The sequence below is a fragment of the Dunckerocampus dactyliophorus genome, chromosome 3 (genome assembly GCF_027744805.1).
Source record: "Dunckerocampus dactyliophorus isolate RoL2022-P2 chromosome 3, RoL_Ddac_1.1, whole genome shotgun sequence".
Taxonomy (NCBI): domain Eukaryota; kingdom Metazoa; phylum Chordata; class Actinopteri; order Syngnathiformes; family Syngnathidae; genus Dunckerocampus; species Dunckerocampus dactyliophorus.
This window is the reverse complement of record NC_072821.1, coordinates 1615586-1636307: the sequence shown is the minus strand read 5'-3', so window position 1 is coordinate 1636307 and position 20722 is coordinate 1615586. Positions and strand designations below refer to the sequence as shown.

Sequence of the window (20722 nt, the reverse complement as noted above, 5' to 3'; positions counted from 1 at the left end):
TTAGCATTTAAACCAAGGTTTCAGCTGGAGTGTTTAAACAACAGAAAATGTGAACGCGTCACTCCTCGTGAATAACTTTTATTTCCGCACGTAACAATGCAATCTAAACAATCCAAGGACGTCGCTAAGAGCTACGTTTAGCCTTTGGATGCTTTGTGAGGACAAATGCTGTTCCTACTGTTTCGACTTTGATGCCATAGTAAAAGAAAGTGTTGCATTGGGCCAGATGAGCGTCCCTAATGTCGTGTCCTGTCAGCCACCTGTGTCTTCTATCGCACAGTAGAAGCGCTCCCACGCTGCTCAGACATGGCTCGGGCGGCCATCGTTGGGCTGTTGCCGGAGGGCCGTAAAGACCAAATAAATGGCAGAGTCCGGTCCGAGCGACACTTTACCGTCTTTAACTGTCCAAACTTCTATTGTAGAGGACGGACCCGAGGGAGGGGCGGGAAGAGCCCACTGGGGCCGTCTTGCATTGGCAACCTGCTATAAGCATTATGGTGCTAACTGTGGAACCTCTAAAGTCCAAAAAATACATCAAAAGGAATAATACGTACCTTTAGCTTTTTCTTTGGCTTGTTTGTCAACACTGACGACAGCTCAGAATCACCTTTTGCATAAAGACCGTCTTTTTTACAGTTTTTCTGTTTGGCAGTGAAGAATGTTAAAATGTGACTTAACCACAGCGGCACCGTTTACTAAGGTTTCTTGACAGCCACAGGTTGACGCTGGAACAGACTATCACGTGAGATATATCTACTTTCAGGATTTCTTATGGGAAAAATGTTTTTAAATTTGAATATTTTAGATGTCGACAGCATCAGGAACAGATTGTGTTCGACCTTAGAGGTTCGGAAAAGTAAAACATTGGACTTGACGACAGAATTTCCATTCCAAATTCCACATCAAGTCGAGTGTTTGGGTTTATGCGTACTTTTGGAGATAATTCCACACATCGCTACGTCTAAGACTCACTGCGGGGAAAAGCCAGAGGAGGTTTCATGTTTCCCAAAGCTAACAAAGCGACTACACCTAGTTTGGGCACCTCTCGAAGTTGGGTGGGGTTGGTTTATAGGGGGCGGGGGGGCCGTGGTCCCTGCTGACGCCGCTACCTGCGGGAAAAGAATCTCTCATCCAATGAACAATGAAGGGCGTGTGAGGAGAGCAGCCATCAAGGCTTGAGAGAGAGAGAAGAGAACAATCAGAGCCGTTGTGGCGTTTTGTGTTCTTCATGCACGCACGCAAGCTTTCACATCAACTTAGTGGAAAAGGAACAATTCCAACATTTTTCACCCTGGCCTTAATTTGCCCGCCTTTCATATTTAATAAGAGCGAGCCTTTTTTTTGGAGGGAACAACTTTAAAAAACATTTTCCTTTGTCCAAAAAACTGCTTCTTTTACACTCTGGCACAGCAGAACCTCGTCTCAAAGGCCAAAAGTGCCTTTTGTTTTGTAGTCTGCCTCTTGTGTGCTTTCTTCCTCCGTAAGGGAAGACTTTGGAGCAGGACGCTGCTACGGTAACATCAACACCAACACCTGCTAGATGGGGCACGACGCTGCTACGGTAACATCAACACCAACACCTGCTAGATGGGGCAGGACGCTGCTACGGTAACATCAACACCAACACCTGCTAGATGGGGCAGGACGCTGCTACGGTAACATCAACACCAACACCTGCTAGATGGGGCAGGACGCTGCTACGGTAACATCAACACCAACACCTGCTAGATGGCTGACAAACTGTATTCTTGCTAGCGTACTGGCGGTCCGTGTTACAGCCACATCTGTTACGGTGTTCAGTCTTACGACGTTTCGGGTTTTGACATTTCATGTTACAGCATTTCATGTTACAACGTGTCGTAGAAGATGTTTCATGTTACAACATTCCATGTTACGGTGCGTCTTGTTACACCGCTTTATGTTTTTAAATAAAAAGCTTTGTGTTACAACGTTTCGTGTTACAACGTTTCGTGTTACAGCCTTTCATGTTACTCCATTCCATGTTACACTGCTTCATTTTTACAACAGTTCATGTTACGCCGCTCCGTGTTACAACACTTCGTGTTACAATGTTCCTGTTACACTGCTTCATGTTATGGCGTTTCATGTTACCACATTCCATAATGCTTCATGTTAAAACAATGCTTCGTGTTACAACGTTTCATGTTGTGCTGTTTCATGTTACAACACTTGGTGTTACCGTGTTGTACCATGTTCCCCCCTTCCAGTGTGCCAGACGACCACAGGCAGAACAGGAAGGAGCTGCTGTGTTGTCCGTGTTGTGTGTGCAGCGTGACTGACTTGGTTTAGTTGAGTTTATTTAGGTGTGATCTCCCACTTACACTAAAACTCGACTTACAACGCTGTCGTTGAGGACCTCGTGTACGCACATTTAAACGTTTTCTTGTTGCGCTGCATCTTTTTTTCCATTTCTGCGAGGTTTTTTGTCTGCTTCATTGTCTTTTTAGAAAATGACCCTGGTGTTTTTAGTAGCGCACAGGTTGAAAAGTATCAGAATTGTCCCTGTTGCAATACACACCCGCACCCGCACACGCACACGCACACACACACACACACACACACAGAGTTATGCACGCTGTGCTTGTTGTCGTGTTGTTGTCGAGGCAACAGGCCAGGCGGCTCACAGCACAGTGCACCATGCGCTACAGGCCAGAAGCAGGCAGGCAGGGAAACACATGCAGCACCTACTTGTTACACGGACATGAACATAGACCACAGAACTGTCCTAGATTGTTCAAATTCTTTTCTGCATCCTTCATGTCCTTATTGATTTGGTCCATCCCCTCCTCGATGCGCTCCAGTTGCTCTGATTACCAACACATTGACATTTTTCCAGCAAAAGAACGACAGCACATGAGAAGAGAAGAAGAGATCAGGGGGAGGGAGGATCGGAAGTCGTGGGTGGCAGAGAGGGACGACAAAAGGAGAGGAGACAAAAGAGAAAAAGAGACTGTGACAAGAGAGAGACATGAGACATCACCAGCACCACCACCACCACCAGCACTGGACAGGCAAGAGCACGCGGCTCCTGGCCGGTACCTACTTTTTAATACACGGGCATATGAGACCACAGCACTGTCCTATATCTTTTAAATCTTTCTCGGCCTCCTTCAGGTCTGCGTTGACCTTGTTCATGCCCTCCTCCACGCGATCGAGTTGCTCTGGTGAGGAGATGAGAGCATAGTCATTGAGTCTTTGTGGCGCCCCACTTGGCAAAGGGGATGTGGCGAGGATGTGCGGGAGGCAAAGCAGAAGCGCTGACTCCTGCTCGTGGGTGTTCTACCTCAGGGACCCGGACTTTCTACTTAGTCGGGATGCGGACTGGAACTCTGTATCATAATGGCTGACTAAGCAGCTATCCGGGCCTCATTTGGGTGCTAAGTGAATGCAGACTCAGCCGCCTGCAACAAGTGCTGGAAGGTGATATTGTGCAGGGACGGTGTGGGGTCGTGGGGTGTTGGGAAACCGCTCAAAGACACATCTGCAGTTGGTGGGAGACGTGAAATAAAGTTCTAAACCATAACAAATGGTGTGGCTTTAGCAGAAGTTTCTCCTTATCTGGACATCCTTCCGTCTGTGGGGGCGGGGCTTTTACATGTCATGAAAACTGTTCAACAACCTCGGGTCCGGTTGACCTCGTCTTTAATGCAGTTGGCGCTCACAGAAAGGTTCATTCTACAATAAGATTCCCCCCTTTTGGGGCTTCCAAAACCCCCAAAACAAACAAAAACCCCTCCCTTGTTGATATCCGTGTCCCGATGTACGCACACCATGGATTGGTACAGTTCGACTTGGTCGGCTCTGGAATCGCGTTCATGAACTGAGTTCGTGGGGATTGCGATGCATGTTCATCCAGAGGAAAAGGACAAAAAAGCAACTACTAAACAACCTAATAATAATAGAAAATAAGACATCTTAGACATAAATAAGACGTAACATAGACTCACACGTTAGCATTGACAGCGTACTTCCTACGGTGGCTATCGTCTCACCAATGTAACCTTACTGACACCTAGTGGTCAGTGTCGAATACGACTGTATTGGTGCTGTTTGTGGTTCAGGAGAGTCACGATGCACTTCAATGGCTTTATTAACAAGTCTAGAACATAAATTCAGTGAACATTCACAGAGGAGCTGCTGTCGGCCACAACTCACGCCAGTCAATGCATTCTCCACACTGCTAATAGTCAGCTAAACACAGCCAACTCTAGCTAGCTGACGTCATACACGTCACTTCCCAGGCCCGTCCTGCGGCTGTCGACGGTAATGTGCACTACTTGGTTCATGACAGTCAGCAGGAATTAACATTTTAAAACATGCTAAATTATTTGCTGTTGAAGACGACGCACCCGGCGACGAAAGGGGAGACTAAAGGGGAGGTTAATTTAGACTTAATTTGACACATTTTTATGCATGCAGCACTCATGCGCCTCCTCGTTCCTTAATAATGTGCTGTGAAATGCACTTTGCACATGTAACGATGTGTGTTTACACTTCAAAAGATAACACACATCATGACATCACACTAAGACAGAAATAGAACACATGATATGATGGCGACGGAGCGATGGATGTATATCGCCAGCGTGGCTCGGGCACGCAACGCCGATCGAGCACTGAGCTATTAAAACTGATTCAAGGTCAGATCTTCACTCAGCCTCTTTAATGGTGATAGCAGCAAAGTCCATTAGTGCAAAGAAACGTTTTGTCCTCCTTAAGTGGTCACAGTGAGTGCAACTTCTCTAATTGAGCATATAAAGTGTTTTTTAAGTTTTCTTTAGGGTTTTTTGTCGATGCCACCACTCAGAGATGCAATGTGCTGCAAAACGTTCCCATCTGCGCTGCGAAGGTGATAAAAAGAAAATAACGCATTGGAAGCTATTAGATATAGCTTTAAGCCCATAAAGCCACATGTACCGTACGTGATGTACTAACGCAGCCACAGCGTCCGTTGGGGGTCAAGAGGGTACCATCCATCAGCCTTGTACTTTACATCCACTCATACGGAACACGCAGGACATCATTAGCTGCTAGCACACCTCCACCTCCGGAGGCAGGCGATAACACCTCTTGGTAGGAAACTACTGCAAATAGAGACCCTCTAGTTTTAACAACCTACTGCAACAAAGCTACAGTACTCAAAGATCCTCTATATGACAGGACGAGCTGCTGTTTTTAAGGAGCGACTGCAAAAACAATAATCTAAGACTTCCCTATAAGACAGGAGAGCGCTCCCCAAGAAAACGCTAGGCAAAGTTCCTCCAAGTCACAGGATCACGCTGCTGTTTATAAAAGGACCTATTTTCATATGAAGGGAGTGCTCTGATACTTTTAAGGATCTTTTGCAAAAACAACAGACACAGATCCGCTATATGACAGGACAATTTGTTGTTTTTAAGGACCTACTGCAAAAGTGCAAGGCAAAGATCCTCCACAAGACAGGAGCGCTCTGCTGTTTTTAAAAGACCCACTTCAGGAGCACTAGTCAAAGATCCTCTATATTACAAGAACGTTCTGCTCTTGTTAATGAGCTTCCTTAACAACTCTAGTCAAAGATCCCCTGCTCTGCTGTTTTTAATCATATGCTGCAAAAGCGAGTCAAAAACACTCGTTGCAGATGCTCCATATAACACGACTGCTCTGCTGTTTTTAACAATCTCATGCAAAAAACCTAGTCAAAGATCCTCTATACACACATACTGTATATGACAGCAGTTTTTAAGGACCTACAGCAAATCATCAAAAAGTTCCTCTATATGACAGGAGCGCTTGCTGTTTTTAAGGATGTACTGTAAAAATGATGAAGATCTTTGATATGACAGGAGAGCTCTGATATTTTTAAAGACATTCCACAAAAACACTAGTCAAAGATCCTCTATACAACAGGAGCACTCTAATGTTTTTAGGCAAAAGTTCTGTCCATGACAGGACTATCTGTTGTTTTTAAGCACCTACTGCAAAAATCCAAGGCAAAGATCGCTGCTGTTTTTAAGGCCATTCCACAAAAATGCCCGTCAAAGATCCTCTATGTACACAGAAGTGCTCTACTGCTTTTCAAGGACCTACATCAAAAGCACTACTCAAAGATCTTCTGTAAGACAGGCACGCTTTCTATTTTTAAGGACCTCCTGAAAAAAATGCTAATCAAAGATCTTTGATGTGACAAGAGCACTCTGCTGTTTTTAAGAAGCTACTGCAAAAGCTGTAGCCCGAGATCCTAGATGTGACAGGATCACTCTGCTGTGTTAATTAAGGACATACTTCAAAAGCAATAGTCAAAGATCCTCTATATGGCCTCGTGTATTAGTCAGCATGCTTGGTGAGCAATGGCTTATGTGTTCTTGTAGTTGATGTATTAGGCGTTTAGTAATAATGAGGGGCTGACCTACATTCCAAAACGACTTTTAGCTTCAAAAGCTCTCACTCGAAGCGACGGCGGCAGAAGGACTGTAGGGGATGGGGGAAGAAACGACAAACGGGATAAAGAAGAGCGCTTGTAATTGCTGCGAGTCTCCAGGCAATGGGAAACGAGGCAAAACACGGAGGTCGGGAGGTAAAAGCGTCGTGAAGAGGATGACGATGATGAGGTGTGGAAGCCATTAGCGCCGCACGGAGAGGCAAAGGTCGTTTGAAGCTGTGAATTGGATGTCGTGCGCTCCAAGGAAACGCAAGCTTCCGTTAAACATACGATGCCGCGCAGAAGTCCACCATGAGATGTGTTGCTTTAGCAAGGCTGTAATGACCTCATAGAACTATAATGGTCTATTACTGAGCAGGCTACTTCCTGTTTTGTTGTATAATCCTGCCAACGGTGTCATGAAAAACAACACAAGCTAGTGGTGACCCAATACTTTTGCACCGGACAACACAAGTGAATTCATGAAAGCGTGGCTTGATTTCACGCCATCACCACGCTTTCTAAGAACATGAACATAGTTACAACCTGCCAGGCAAAGCTCAGGAATGATTACCATTGTATAAAAACACATTGATCATCTTGTCTTTCCGCTCCCTAATCTAGCTAAGCTAAACAAAGGAAAGGGCAATGAATGCTAGCTAGCTGCATCAGCCCAGCAACCGGAATTTAGTAAGAAACTGTACAAAAAGTTCAAGCGCTACAAAATGTTCGCATTTGGACTATTTTCCGCTAGCATGAGGGCCACTGTGCCCATGCTAAAATGCTAAATCTTTGCTGTGATGCTTTCCAAACACATTCACAGTACACTCAATAAAAATATGGACAGCAAAAGCTACAATTTGTACCCAAAATGTTGGATTTTGACATCATTCCAAGGGACTACGGGTAATGTGATCACCAAAACGTTTCCTGCGGATATTCTCCTTCATGCAGGTCATTGTACTCTCAGGCCATTGAATCTATCCCAACTCAACTGTTGAAGAGGTTTCAGCTCTTATCCGAGCAGGCTTCATCAGTACATGCTCAGCGACTCGGTAGGACAGCACTAGTCTGACTAGACAGAACAGCTCTAGTCTGAGGGGTTGGTGCAGGATCCAAAGTATTTATCCTCTAAAGTCAGAGTTCCACCAAAATGACAGTCGTTAAGAAGATACAACAGCGCGACCACGTCGGCATTCCTGTCAGTTGTAACAACAGTCACGGACACGCCTGAAACCGAGGTGGTCGTTTTTACATATTTGTAAGCGGCTAAATAGTTGAATCTTTTAGAATGGGACGAAAGGAAGCCATTGTATGTGAGAGATACTGTAGGTGGTGTATCTTAACGACTGTCGTTTTGCACCACAAAAAAATGAAACCGTTCCTTTCTGAGCATGCCTCTCTACCCTTAGGAGATAAATACTTTGGATACTGCACCAACCCCTCAAACTAGAGCTGTCCTATCTAGTCGTTTAGCATGAACTTGTGAAGCCTGCTTAGATGAGGGGTGAAATGTCTTCTAAGACAACCTGAACTAACCAAAACGTTTTTTATGTAACTTCAAAATGTCAGTTCAGTATAGTGTGTTACTTTTTGTACAAAATCCTACTAAATTGTCATGAGATCAAGCTGGACTGAATAAACTCCTCGATGATAAGGATAAAGCCTTTAGAAGAACATTCTGGACATAAAGCTGACTACTTGAATGCAGCAGGAGCAGCAAAAGACAGAAGGCGTCCATTGGTAACTCACCTCCCTGCTCATCCAACATGACCAGAGTCCTGATGCCGGCATCTTTACTCTGGCAGGCCGCACAGGGGACAAAACAAGAAGAAGAACGAGAAAAAAGAGAAGGAAGAAGAAGAAGGTCAACAAGATGGGAAGAGTTGCATTTAGATATGGGGAAAAAGCCGTGATGAGAAAGATGATACAATGTTTGAGACAGAACGGAAGCGGAGACATGAGACTTTATGGACTGAACCAGTGAAAGCACTCGTACTAAACTATTTGGACTGGATTTGCTGGATTGGACCAGGATGAAACCTGTTGGACGAAACCTTCTAGAGCAAGTCAGCTGGACTTAACCACCTGGACTAAACTGATTGGACAGGACCTTCAGACTAAACCACGGGGACTGGTCAAATCTACAAGAACCCTCTAGACTCAATCTTTCTGGATTAAATCATCTGTCTGGAACCATCTATACCAAAATTTTAGAGTGAGTCCTCTGGAGTAAACCAGTTAGAATGAACCTTCTGGGCCAAACCTTGTTGGCTGAGCCTTCTGGACAGAACTGTTTGAACTGAGGCAGTTCTGAGGCAGAGTCTGAGTGAGGCTGGGCCGCATCAAGTATTGGGAGTTGGGCTGGGAATCTCGGGGTACCTCACGATACGACACGCGATACATGGCTCACAATAACAAGAATATCTTGACACAGTAATAGGGGGAATCAAATAAATGAATACTGTACATAATTTCACATTTTATATTTTGCTGCATTCAGCTGGGATAGGCTCCAGCTTACCTGTGACCTGAATGAAGACAAGCGGAATAGAAGATGGGTGGAATTCTTTTAGCAAATGTTTGAAGTGACTCACCCACTCTTAGTTGAGTGTAGGCTTACGTGTGCATCCGACGAGCAACATCGGCTTGTCGCAGGCCGTCTTACAGTCATCTTTGAAGACAAGTCGCAGGCCGCAAAATGTGACTCGGCGGGCCGCAAATGGCCCACGGGCCACGAGTTTGAGACCCCTGATCTAGAAGATTCAAGACTAAACCCTGCATGGTAAACATTTTGGACTGAACTTTGTGGAGGCAACCTTGTAGACTAAACCACCTCTGACTACCTTTCTGGACAGAACCTTGTCGGCTTAGCCCTCTTGAATAAACATTCTGGACTGAACATTCTGGACTAAGCCTTCTAAAAGGAACTTTATAGATGAAACCACCTGAAATCAATTTTATGGACATGACCTTCTAGACTGAACCAGTTACCTTGAAACTTAACAATTGGATTTCGCCTGAATTCGCTGGATTGGACCTGAATGAAACTGTCTGGACTAAGCCTTCTGGAGTGAGCCAACTGGATTTAACCACCTGGACTAAACTTACTGGACTGAACCTTCAGACTAAACCAGCTGGATTGGCTAAAACCTTCAAGACGAAACCTTATGGACAGAACACTCAAGATGGAACCGTTTTGGACTAAATCGTCTGAACGGAACTATCTAAACTGAACCTTTTGGAGTGAGTCCTGTGGAGTGAACCACCTGAAATTGACCTTCCAGGCCAAACCTTGTTGGCTGAGCATTCTGGACAGAACTTTGAACTGAACTATCTAGACTGAACCTTCAGGACTAAATCCTACGTACTAAACAGTTTGGACTGGAGGAAACCTTCTGGACTAAACCACCTCTGAGGACCCTTTCTGGACAGAACCTTGTTGACAAGCCTTCTGGTCTGAGACATCTGGGTAGAACTTTTTTGAATGAAACCTTCTGGAGCAAATGTTGAGCTAAATCTTCTGGTATATACTTTCTGGACTGAAGATTCTGGACTAAATATGGATGGACCTGAATATGAATGGGTGAAACAAGCTGCATGTGATGAATTCTACAGCATTCTGCTGTCATACTCGGTATCCTTGCTCTAACTTTGTTCTCGTCATTGACAATGGTGCCAGAAGATGTGTTCTCTGCTTGGGATGTTCACTGGGCCAGATATTTGTTGACGAAGCATCAGTCATTTGGGATTTGTATTATTAGTGTGTATTTCTTCACGGCTACCACACAAGGACACACTTCATTAAGCTGCGTGTGCAGCAACAACAACAACAACAACAACAACAACAACAACAACAACAACAACTTCTCGCTTTCCATGAGGTCTCCCACAGACATCCAAGTCCACGGGCCACTGGCTTCATGCATCAGCTATTTTGGACGTGAGCGTGATTCGACCTTCTCTGGGTGGCGCACAGAGACCAGAACCGCAAGGCCCAGTGGGTCGTGCTACTGATACTCTCTGCTCGGTCACGCTGCCAGAGGCTAAGGATCACTTTCACTATAACTGTGGATGACTCATGTATCATTGCACAGAGTCAGGGTGTGATATCATGGTATCCTGATAACAACCAGCACTGACAACATGCTTGTTAGCCACAAGGAATCATGAGAGTTCAAAGACTTTATCGCTCCAAAGCTTGAGGACAGGCTGCGTCTGACTGGGCCAACTGGCATCAAGCACCGTGGTGACATCATGTTTCCATAACACACACGCACGCGCGCGCACACACACACACACACACACACACACACACACACACACACACACACACATACACACAGGAAACAAAATGTGCTGTTTTGATGAGGTAGATTAAACAAATGGGAGTAAACTGGGCATTTATATATTATTTATATGATATACTGTATATTGTGTACATTTTTTACAATTCAGATATTCTTTGTTTTGTATATTTTGGGGGGAAATCTTCCAATTTAAGGATTAACTTGGATTTAAAAAAACAAATATTTTCTGATATTATTATTATATATATATATATATATATATATATATATATATATATATATATATATATATATATATATATATATATATATATTTTGTCGTCGTTGTTTTTACTCTCAGACGGAATATTTTGTTCTTCAACCATGTCCTATATTTGTTATAAACATTAAGTATGATGTATTTTTCTGAAATACAGCAAAGAAAAAATAAATCACTTAAAAACGGTCAGATGTCCAAATCATCAGCTTAAAATTTCCATGGAATTTTGACAAAAGTTGCCGCAAATTTACAAACAAAAAAAATCCACCCAATTTTTGCCCCAATGTTCTCAATTACTTTGTATTAAAATAAAAATAGAAAATATCAAAGATAATATATAATCCTTGCATAATATTATATTTACTGTATATAAGTATTAGTTATTGTAATTTATTGTTTGCTATATAATTTACTAAATAATGAGTATATATAGAAATTAATAATTGCATTAACAAGTACTTTTTTTTTTACTAAAAAATATAAAATAAAATATACTGAAATTACTATAATCATTAGAAAATGTACTATTGTTGTTATTAAATAAATATCATTAAGATATATTTCTGTAACTATGTGACTCCCCTCATTCAGCTTATTTAACCTTCTTCTCTCCATTATTTTTATTTTATTTAGCATTGAGCCTGTGTGTTAATGCTACAGCTGTATTTCACTTCATGTCCATCTCACCTGCGCTCGTAACTCAACAGGCCTTTATGAGGTTGCACCCGAGGGGAAACGCTCTCACACTTCCTGGCATCGTATACAGCATATAAATATACATATACAGTACATATATATATATTAAAGGGCATGAGGGGCACGTGCAAGAAGAATTAATTCGGGGTCACATTAGCATGAGACAAGGACGCTGACCTCAAAGTGGCAGCCGTGCCTCGCCTGCTGTTTTATGGCTGTCAGCGCAGTAACAGACAAAGTCCCTTCTCTTCATGTGTCCGGTATTAAAATAGCCTCATAATGAAGACTGATATTCTGTTCTGTGTTATATTTTATCACAGTGGATGAGACTGTGGCCTGATAAGATTATCTTCCCTGTGTTGCTCTACAATGGAAGTTCATGCATTTTCAATGAGCTCTAATTTTAACGCTTGCTGTGTTATGTGTCTTTGCGGCGTCGCTGTTATCAGATCACATGAGGCGAGGCAGGACGAGTGGTGTGCTCCCTGCTCGGCCTGCCGTGTGCTTATTCAATTAGCGTAATCTTGACCCCGATCCCTAAGCCTTTGTGACACCTGAACGGGCACGTGCCTGCAGGAACCGGAACGCACTTGGACGCCAACCGTGGACGCTCGTAACACAAAGTTGCACACTAATACACCGAAAACAGATTTGCAACAATGAAAACTACATCGTGGTGGAGGTAATCATCGTGGCAGTCGGTAGAGACTCACAATCGCAGCAAGGCCAACCAATGCTAAACGTGGCCATCATGACTTGCCAACCCAGACGCTTCCCCTCGTGCCTCACCCTGCCAAGTAGCTGACAAATCAACTAACTGAACCACCAACATAAGATATCTGCTCACGTGTTTGGGGCTTGGTAAAGGGAAGAACAACAATGTGTCGTCCTAACTAACAAACTAACGACCAACAAAAACATCACCTCGCACGCTTTTGGGTCTTGGTAGAAGTACAACTAAACCTACGGTGATTGAAACATAACCTCAGGTAGTAACAACAACAATGTGTAATGCTCCTAACAAGCTGACTTACTAACGCAATGCTCAACCTCTCACCCTTTTGGGGCTTGGTAGAAGTAAAAAAAAACAAAACCCCAAAAAAACAATAACGCTGCCAAATTCTTGTCTTGTCCTTGTCTTAAAACTAGACAACTAACGGCCAACAAAACATAACCGCTCACACCTTCTGAGCCCGGTACAGATAAATACAATAATGAGCAACGCTACAAACTAAATAAGCAACTAACTGACAAAACAACTTTGTTGTGCTTGGAGGAGGTAATAATCATTCTCAACAATGATTGCTGTTTACTCAGTGCGGACTCGAGTCATGCAACTTGGACTCGAGTCAGACTCGATTCACAATTCTGATGACTCTTAGACCGGACTTGACAATGTCATCAAAGAGAGTAGAACGCTTCCCCGTTCAAAGTATTCAACCCACGCCATCGTTGTTGTGTCATCTCCGAAATTTCAAGCCTGTGGTTTTGAACTTGACTCAGCCCGTCTTGTCTTGACTTGGACTTGCACGTCTTTACTTGAGACTCTGCTGTTTACTAACTGACGAGCTAACAAACTCTCCAGTTAAGTAATGAACTAATTAACAGCTGACCTCTCACATATTTGGGCCTTGGTGGAGGTACAACTACATTAACGGTGATTGAAACATGACCTTGTGTGTTTTTTTTGTGCTTAGTAGAGGTAAAAACAACAACCCTGCGTAATGCTGCTAACAAGCTAACTTACTAGCTGACTAACTGCAATCAGAACATAACGTCTCGGACTTTTGGGGCTTTCTAGAGGTAAAGAAAACAATAACCCTGCATAATCTGACTAACTAACTTCATATCCAACAAACAAATGATGACTGAAAGTACCTCTTGCATTTGTTTTGGCACTTGGTGGAGGTACGACCACCCATAAACCTGCTAACAAGCTGACTTACTAAGTAAGTTTCATCAAAACCTTATTTAGCTTTGCAACAACTAACATATCGTGACAGAAATATCCAGGGTTTCCAATACATTCTTTTATCTGCAAGTAAAAACTGACCGGTAGTGACGTGTCACGGTAGTGACGTGTCGTTGCGAACGAATCGGCTCTAGGAGCCAGCTCGGTTCGCATTTTTGGGAGCCAATTCGTTTTTTCTTTTAAAGGCGAATGTCAATGGTCAAGATGTGTGGCGGCGTCGCTGTGTCCGCACTGAGCAAGGGGAGGGGTGGGGTTAAACACGCTGTGGGGCTCTTAGAGCCGATTTGTTCGTGAGAAATTTGCATGAAGAGATTTGACCTATTGTTTGTTGAGGGGTAAATAAATCCATTCCAATAATAAACATTTCATCCATCCATGTATTTTTTTACATGAGTGATTCATTTTACACAATACACATCATTTGATACTAAATTAATTTAAGGCAACAAAAACATCTGAGGAGCCACTTGGGAGTCTTTTGCGTGACACAAGCCAAAAGAACCAAAAGAACCGGCTCGCTAAAAAGAGCCAAAATTTCCATCACTACTCTCCGACCCTCCGGTCGTCAAGACGAGCCCCCGCGGCCACTGAGCTGCTGCCGCTCCAACGTAAGCAAATGCGGTTCATATGAAGCCAGCTGGTGTTTGTATTAGCGTGTTATGAAAAGAGTGCATTGTGCACACTGTGTTAGTTATTGCTAGGTTATATTTAACGCTCCTGTCCCTGGAGAGAAGCTCACGTTGACAAAAAGTTGTCTTTTTTTTCCAGCGTGATGATGTGAGGCAGCCTAAACACTCGCAGACACAACCAGGACACTTTAGTCTAAAAGTGGAAGCTTAGAAATGACTTCACAGGCAGGCTGAGTGGAGGTGGGGCGCTTGATTTGATTCACTGCACAGCCTGCCAGTGAATATTTCATAGGTATCAAAGCTTGTCTCCTTCAATGAGGCCGAGGCTTTGTACTTGAGGATGACAGCAGGGTCAAAGGTCAGCAGGGGACGGGACGTACAGTCAATATGTGAACTCACCTCCTCGACGAGAGCTATCATGCGGCGAGTGCTCTCCAGTGACTGTGGAGAGAAGACGAGAGGCTAATTAGCACAGCAAACAGCGGATGAGAAGGATCTAGAAGGTGGCAGCAAATAAACACCACTTGAAGTTGGTGATGAGTGCCGGGAATGATCTGATCACATCACCATCTTATTTCACTCTTTCATCTTTGACCTTCATTTCTTTCCATTAACTTCCTCCATCCTCCCATACTTACAGCACCGTACTTCTGTGCAGTCACTCATTCATCCATCTACTCATCATTTCATTTGTTCTCACCATCACTGGATTCATCCATCCATCCAATCACTCATCTATTCAGTCATACTTACATCCATCCATTATCCATTCATCCGTCTTTTCGTCCAGTTACCATCCGCACATCCATCTCGATTCACCCATCATCAGTCCATCAGTGGATCCATTCATCCACTCATGTATCCATTCGAGATGTGAAACCAATGCGACCGGATATCCGGTTTGGGGAGTGAACGATTCCGACTTGAATCCTGTATTGATAATAATCAGCCATAAATCTTTATGTTAATGGATTGTGGAGACAATCAGCGGGCATCGCGAGAGAAACAATCGGTTGAGTGTATCAAAACAACACGAGAGCGCGGCGCTAGCTAGCTGCCCGGGGTTAGCTAGTTTGTAAGGCACTGTCAACCGATAGCAAGCCGGCGTATGAACGGCGGAGTCTTCGGATTCATTTCAAGAAGGGTGCAAGCAGAATTCAGCAAGCGTTGGATTGTCCCCCATCAACGGGGAACGTAAGACCAGCCAGACCAACAGAGGCGGGTGTGGTAACTTAAACTTGAAATACCGTAATGCCACTTTCATATCATTGGCATCTTTATTTTACGATGTAAGATGAATATCTACATCAGCAAACATTAACCGTAGAACTCATCGAATCAAATCGTTTGTACAGAGTCGTTCTATTTTTAAATATATCGTTTTTGAATTGTATCGTAACCTGTGCATCAAGATTCAAATTTAATCGTCTATCACAGAGATTTACATCCCAGGTATCCGTCCTCCATCATCTTTCCATCCCATCCACTGACGATCCAACAATGCACCATTCATCAATCCATCCATTCATCCATCCATGGCGTTTCCATCCAGGCGTCCATGATCACTCTGTCAATCATCCATCCATCTATGCATCATTTGCATCTATTCATCAAGCCGTCTTTCCATTTTCACCAATTCATCAGTCAGCCGTACATCCACCTTTTATCCATTCATCCATCCTCCAATTTAACTACCTAGCCATTCATACGTCCATCTTTCCATTCATTCATCCATCACTTTCCATAAATTGTTCATCTATTTCACCCACTCATCAATACAGCTGTCTATCAATCCATCCATTCATCTACAGAATACTTCCATCAGTTCATCCACTCATCCATCAATGCATCAATCATCCATTCGTTCGTTCACTCATCCATGTACCCTTCCTTCCATCTTTTCATTCTTCCATTCACACAAACATGCGTCCACCAATGCATTCATCCACCTTTTCATCTGTCCATCAGCCATCAATGACGTCATCCACTCACCTTTCTATTCATCGGTCACCCACGTTCCACTTTTTCACTCGTCTATCATCTTCCCATTCATCCATCAATCTAGTCACCCATCCATGCATCCTTACTTGCATTTGTTCATCCATCCATCAACGGCATCCATTCATTCCTCCATCAGTGCATTCATCCATTAACCCATCTTTTCTTCCATCCAGTGATCATCAGCAAAGCATCCTTTCATTTATCCATCCATCTTTCCATTCATCCATCAATCCAGTCACCCACCCATGCATCCTTACTTGCATATATTCATCCATCCATCAATGTATTCATCCATTAACCCACCTTTTCATCCATCCAATGATCATCAGTCAAGGCATCTGCTCATTTACCCATCCATCTTTAGACTCATCTGTCATCCATCATCCATTTATTCATCTGTTCATCCTCTACATTCATTCCGAAGGTCCAGAAATCATCCATCAGTTTAGTCACTCGTCCACCATTTGTGCACTGATTCAACCATTCACCTGTCATCCATACAACCATCTTCTCATTCATCCACCCTTACTCCCATTCATGCATTTGTCCATCAGCACGACCATTCATCCTTCCATCAGCCAGGCATCAGTTCATCCATCACTCATTCACCTTTCCCTCCCTCCATCCTGTGTGCATTATGCACTCATGAATATTAATGAGGCCATTAGCGCTCCTCTATTATTCTGCTGCTGCTCTTCCTGAGCTCCTGTTAGCTCATTAAAAGGACAAAGTTCTCTTCAAAGGAAACTTACAACATAATTTTAAAAAACTGTGAAGGATGGCGGGAGGAGAAGGAAGGTCTTAAAGGAGGGAGGTCACATGGTCTACTAGCCTGGAGGAAGATCTTAAAATGCCAAGAGACAAAATTGTTCTAAGTTCGACATTTGCTGAGCAAACACTCCACCGCCACGTCGGCGCGTCACGTTTACCTCGTCGGCTATCTCGTCGGCGCGAGTCTGCAGGTCGGCCAGCTCGTTGCGCATGTCCGCGTCGTCCGCCATGGTGGGTGTTGACCTTTGACCTCAACTGGAACGACTGCATGAAGAGAGAGAAAGAAAGGTCAGAAGGCGTCATTTGCGAGGTCAGAGATCCTCCAGTTCGGGCTAAAGGTGTCGGGGTGGGCCACTGCCTGCAAGGCACGCATGGCATCTGCAAAGCTGGAAAGACTAGCTTCCCAACGTGGGGTAATGTACCTTACTAACGTAATGTTAGCCGTGTGGAGAGCTAGCTTTCTCTTAATTAGAACTACGATCCAATGTGTGGCAGTTTATTAGGATCATCTGCAAAAACACAGCGCTGTGGTGGAAAATAAAAACATTTTAGCTCACGAATCAGGAGCTGCTCATTTCTAGCTGACGATACTGATACTGTGCAATGGAACAAGGAAGGGCGCATCTCACTCACTCAGTTGTGTTCCGCTACAGGGTCGTCATTTTACTTTGAGCACTGCAAAAAGAATATTTGTCTTATTTCTAGTCAGCTTGTCTACGTTTAGGATTTCTAAGAGCACAGCCACCAACATCACGTAATACCGTATGTCATTTTCTTGGTAAGAAATCAGTTCATCTACGAAGGTTCCTTCCATCGTGTACAGTAGTCCATCAGACCCAAGAAAATACACTTTGTTCCTGAGCACAATGACCATTTAAGAAATAAAACGCTTGGTTATCTAAAAGATGAAACCAATTGGTCATTCATTATTTTGTTTAAGAGATTTGAGATTTGTGGGAACACAAGCCGGTCCGTGGGTCAAAAAAGGTTGGGGACCACGATTCTACACATCCACTTTGTAGTGCATGTTCCTGTCCCGATTCACATTTTTTAGCTTCCGATTTTTTATAGTCTTGCTGATCCGATCGGTTACCAATCTTTTTTTTTTTTTTTTTTAAATAATAATAAGCTTTAGTTCCAAACGTGCAATATTGTTTGGCTTTTGTAACAAATCTCTGTGATTCTGTCCCTAATCCAATAAAAGATCCAATAACAGATACAATTGTAAAAAATGGTCATGCAAAATACTTTTAGGGTAGGACTAATCATTTGAGGTGATTATAGATCAATTTGTGGTGTGATTTAGAATATATGACATTTTTTATTTAAGAAACTCTCTCAGGGCCCTGTGAAATCCCTTTTATTTTTAGCATAGAGTGTGTGCTACTTGGGTTAGTGAATAAAATGTCCACGAATGAAATGCAAAAATCCTTACATTTCTTGATGCAATACATCACTGGCCCATTTTGTCCCGTCTTTGAGAAATGGATGCAGCTTGGCTAACTTTTCTAATGGGACGTCAGCCTCAGCACTTACTGCTACAAAATCTTCAACATGCTGAAATGCCCGTGCTGGTGATGAAGGAAGACGTAGTCACAGCTGTAATTCCATCACGTTATTAATGTAACATATTTTTATGACACTCTTATTGTGTTTACACAGTTAGACAAAAGTGACAAAGAGTGCTCTTATGTTGAAGGCCGGAAGTGTGTTGTATGTGTTGAGAATGGCAATTGACTGTTGATACGAGCCGGGTGCAAGAATAAACGTACCTCTTGTCTTTTTTCACTCAGAACCTGCACGTCGTCAGCGGTCATTGCAAAATGGTCCTTACATTAAGGCGGTAAAACACAATGCGGTGAAAATATACTCATCGTAGTAGTATTTGACTTAACGCACTTCCCGTGTGAGCTCCCCGCACCATGACACAGCAGTCCAGGCACAGCAAAGGGGAACTACCTCTGTAGTTCAACGGTACACTGCGGACATGTCTGCGTGGTGACGTTGCATTTTCTTCTTCTTGCAGGTGGCGGGAGCCGAGTGGCAACCATCTTTGAGGCGCATTACCGCACCTACCGTGTTGAAGTTTGGCCCAGTGCGAACGTGATACGAACATGATACGGCAACCGGAGCGGCCCGATCTCGTGGCGGAAGCCCATATTATCCACTCTTCAAAATACAGCGGATCGATCCTGAAGACTGGATCGGGATCGGCTGCCTACTGCCTCCTACAACCTACTGTAAAATCAATTTACCATTTTCATTTTATAAACGATACCACCTTGCATTTGGCTTGCATTTCTCCCCCAATTAACGCAGTTTAATTCAATTCTGTCCTTAATAGCACGAGATAACATTGAATAGGAACAATATAAAAGACGTCAGCCAAGCATGGAGTCATGTCTGATGAAGTATCTCCCATCCTGCTTCTGTCTCCTCCTCCGAGACTCTTAATAATTCATACACACGAGCTCGGCAAGCTACTTTTGCGAGCCTCTTTTTTTCTCTCTCTCGCCCGCTGTGCCCGTTCTACTTTCAAATATTTATGTTGACATTTTACATTTGGCCGTCACAATAAGCTACAGCAGGAGGATTAGTGTAACCAGATTAACCAGAACAAGAGAGGAGGTAAACTGTTATATAAAGCTGGTACTGGTGCTGACCATCTTTTAGCTTCCTGTGGCGTCATCCATCTGCCATCTTTATTGATCAGATGCTTATCTTACTGCAGCGGAGATGCTTCCTGTTTGGTCGTGCATCCGCTGAGGCGTCTTTGTCCAATTTCCTCTCCCATGGCCTCCTTGTGTAAAAGACGCATATCTACTTCATGAGGCCTGGCTTACGGCACCGGACTCCAGCGGGTAGACGACTACTATTTCATATTTAATGCAGAGCAGCGATTCAATTGCAAATGAATTTGTGCGAGTAAACTTGTAAACTTGTAAACTTGGGGCAGCAATGATGATGCCCTCTGAAATCTGCCTAGCAACAAGAGGTCAGGCAGACACGTGATGTCACCAGAAAAAAGAAGATCAGCGATTCTGTTCATCTACGTTGTTTCGCCTGCTGGATGGTAAACATTTTATTTTACTGGACAAGTTTTATGACTGAATGAATACATTCTGCATTTTATTATATATTGGAATTAAAAACATATTTGCCTGTTTTGACTTCTTTTACTCTACAACTACAGTAAAGTTGGCTGGAATTTAAGGACAGCAGGAGAACTAAAACAGATATTTCTGCTCGTCGTGGGACGGTTTTTGGGCTTTTAAATTAAACTAGATTACATTTGACATTTTGAAAAAATGGAAGTGACAACCACACAACTAAAAAAGGAACTTATGGCCGAAAGCGTTTAGAAGTTATTAAGAAAAACATTAAAAATGTCATTTCATTTCATTGTGTTTGATCATTATTGTGTCTATTTGTACCTTTTCTTTGGTATTAATGACAATGAATCATCTCACTATTTATCGTGTACTAACAGCAGTCTTTTATATTCAAGGGATAGTTGGGATTTTTTGACATGGAGTCGTATGACACCCCCATCAGCAGTGTAGTACATCAACAGCGTCTTAGCCCCCACTTGGTCCCCTAAGTCCAGTTCTGGCCGGATTTCGGTGATGAAGAACGTAGTTCCAGGTAGTCGCTGGGGTTGCACAA

At 43.3% G+C, this 20722-nt stretch overlaps 1 protein-coding gene and 1 long non-coding RNA gene across 3 annotated transcripts in view; both read right to left on the bottom strand.

Moving 5' to 3' along the window:
• The window catches only part of LOC129178432 (synaptosomal-associated protein 25-A-like), a 36860-nt gene that overhangs the window by 5735 nt on the left and 10403 nt on the right, over positions 1-20722 (bottom strand). Inside the window, exons 2-5 of one of the 2 annotated variants that reach the window (XM_054770682.1) lie at positions 17215-17320; positions 14684-14725; positions 8171-8219; positions 3065-3182 (exon numbers count right to left, since the gene is read on the bottom strand). In XM_054770682.1, the coding sequence (XP_054626657.1) occupies positions 3065-3182; positions 8171-8219; positions 14684-14725; positions 17215-17286 (281 nt within the window). In that variant the 5' untranslated portion in view covers positions 17287-17320. Of the gene's footprint in view, positions 1-2709; positions 2828-3064; positions 3183-8170; positions 8220-14683; positions 14726-17214; positions 17321-20722 lie in introns of both variants that reach the window. The other variant, XM_054770680.1, reaches the window with a different exon arrangement.
• On the bottom strand, positions 1051-2703 carry LOC129178437 (uncharacterized). Its single transcript, XR_008569797.1, has 2 exons — positions 1675-2703; positions 1051-1533 (listed from the first exon to the last, which is right to left on the bottom strand). It is a non-coding gene; the product is annotated as an uncharacterized LOC129178437 (long non-coding RNA).